The 2,722-nt window shown below is 37.3% G+C and overlaps 1 protein-coding gene across 1 annotated transcript; it reads right to left on the reverse strand.

Annotated features, from left to right (window-relative positions):
* Positions 1 to 2,722, reverse strand: CDF1 (cell growth defect factor-like protein (DUF3353)). The gene is made up of 5 exons (XM_039022563.2): positions 2,425 to 2,722; positions 2,249 to 2,334; positions 1,416 to 1,798; positions 447 to 523; positions 1 to 353 (listed from the first exon to the last, which is right to left on the reverse strand). The coding sequence occupies exons 1-5, from the start codon at positions 2,481 to 2,483 to the stop codon at positions 203 to 205; spliced, it is 756 nt and encodes a 251-aa protein (XP_038878491.1). The 5' UTR covers positions 2,484 to 2,722; the 3' UTR covers positions 1 to 202.

Genomic DNA, 2,722 nt, shown 5'->3' on the forward strand with positions numbered 1-2,722 from the left:
TTTGATGCGAAAGACACCCACGATGGCTTATTTCTTGAGGTGTAAAGGACTAGAATGGTGATGATAAAAGTTTAAATCATAACGGAAATCAAAGAAGGGAGACTCACAGATAGCTCCTATCAATAATATCTGAAAATTCCCCCATTAAATCCATTTACCTTGTTACTACTTCACCTTAAGCCAAGGACAAAAACAGAGACATCTATTTAAGAAAAGTACAGGAAAGAAACAAGAAGATGTATACTACTAGAGATGTAAGAAGTTCGAGCGACCATGTCGGTTGCAAAAGAAATGAAGGAATAGTCGGAACGACCAACGAACCACATATCCAACCAGCCACAAGAGAACCAAGTCTGCAGAACATTAAGAGAGAGCAGATGAACCACTGGGTTTTAGTTTTTCCTTTTGAGATAAATAATGAGATAAGCAACTTGTGCAAGATTTACCCTATAATAGAAGCTCGAGCCAAACTTTTAGTCTTCTCATTTAGAAAATATATGCAAGCCGCCAAGGACACTGCAACCTGCATTGATTGATATACAAAGTTTAATCAGAGATAAATGTGGCCTAAAAATATCTCAACAGTACCCAAATTTGACTAAAAAGGCACGATGTGTTTTTAACTGGAAAAGCCCCTTCCATTCCATATAGAACAAGAGGGAAGAAAACAAGTGGAAAATTTTGAAAACCCGCTTGACTGGAGGAAGATCAAGAAGCTAAGATGAACGAGCTACTGCTAGATAAATGCAAAGGTTGGATTCAGTCGAAATGATTAATTGATTGGCAAGATAAGCACCCTTCCCTTTAGCACAACTTTTATCTTAAACACATATATTTTTCACGACTTCTGTGCACCTATCGATTCCTAGTCTCGAAGTGTTCACTTTAATACTAAATCTTGTAGGACATAGCAGAACTAACACAACAATCTATTTTTCCTGGATGATGATCAATATTCAAGATTTGAATATTCAACCACTAAAAAATCATGGTTTCTGTTCCTGTCACCAAAAAGAAATCTAAAGAAGATAATAGGCTACGGCATTACAGTGGCTGGCGATGATGGCCTTATAACTGTGAACTCCCTGCTTTCCCTATTTTTCCTCATCTTATTTATTCTTTATTGTTGTTATGATTAATTATTATCAATATTTGGAGGAAGAATTGTGGATGCGACAAGGTGGAAGTATCCATTTTGTGGCAAGTTTCCAAGTACTCTTCTTCCTTCACCACTCTTGACAATCTAACTTAACATTCAAAACATGAAGCTCTGGTTATATGGCCTTTTGATTACTACCCAACAGAACCAATAGCCTTTGGGACATCACTAAAGATATGTTTATACATATATATTGAAAATCTGAGATAACATTATAAAGGAAAGAATTGGTTTACTGGAGGAATATTGAACTAACCTGAAAAGCAGGTCCACCTTCGGCTGAGTTCATAATACTCCAGCCACCCATAAATGCAAAAAGAAACAATCTTCTGAAGATAACATCAGTCGGAGGAAGTTCTACAAAATTCAGCAAGTTCTTAATCCAAGGTGGGGATTCCTCTACTTGCTTCTTCAACCTGGTTTTCAAATTAATCTTTGTCTTTTTCCTACGCTGGAAGCTTGCCATCAATATTTTCTCAAAAGCAGCTTCTATAGCTTCCTCACTTCTTTCATGACCTGAATACTGCTGCAAAAGAAAATTCCGTGCGCTCCAAATTTCTTCCTCTGAAGCAGCAGTACTTACACCAAGGCGTTTATATGGATCCCAAACACGAGTTCGTGGGAACTTTGTGACATTACCTATGAATAATTTGACAGATTAACAACATAGCAGCTAGGAAAAATTAAGGATATTTCTAAGACAAACAAATATGATGAGCTTTGAGTCAAGCATACTGCGAAGAAGCAACTAGGAGGTCGACTCTCAACGCAACTATATCAAATTTCATATTGCCCAAGTTGTAATCCACTAGCTATGTCAAATTAGCTTATTAATACAGAGAGTCAAAGAGGTTAGAGTTTCAGAAATAAAGCAGATGATGTTCCTTGGCACATTAGTTTCTCGTAAAGATAGTCCCTAGTTTTTCCAATCATACCATTATAAAAAATATCCAAAGAAAACTTGATTGGAGCAGAAAGAATCAATCAATTCATTGTTGATAGTTCCATACTACATAAATAACAATAGAATTAATCAATGGAAAATTGGAATCGTTTCGAGAATGAAAATTCAAGAAGATAGAGGGGTACCTTCATATGGTGTATCCAAAACACACCTGGGGCTTCTGAACAAAACGCGAAATGGTTTTCCATTCAACCTGTTAAGGCGACCAGGCCTGGAAAAGAACAGAAACACACCACATGAATAAGATAAAGCCAAAACTCGTTAAATTCAAAGGTTAGAGAAAACGAGAGAGAGGAATTACAGATTTTGACCGAGGAAAGGGGTGGTCAAATCAAGGTTAGTTAGTGAAACGGAAGCCATTCTTCTTCTTCTATAGAGATAAAGAACACGTACAGGAAATAGAAAGAACCCTAAATTAAGGGTTTGATGAACACCATGGGAGATTGAGGCGAGAAGCTAGAAAGGGATATCGTGCAATCTGGGCGACTGGAGAAAGGAAGGAGGAGAAACAAGAAGATGGGCTTTGTGCCTCTTTTTTTTTTGGGTAGATGCCCACCCACCACAAGTAATACGACGTCGTTTTTCTGTGGAGATTAATT

Source organism: Benincasa hispida, chromosome 2 (assembly GCF_027475165.1).
Source record: "Benincasa hispida cultivar pf3 chromosome 2, pf3_genome.v1.1, whole genome shotgun sequence".
Classification (NCBI taxonomy): Eukaryota; Viridiplantae; Streptophyta; class Magnoliopsida; order Cucurbitales; family Cucurbitaceae; genus Benincasa; species Benincasa hispida.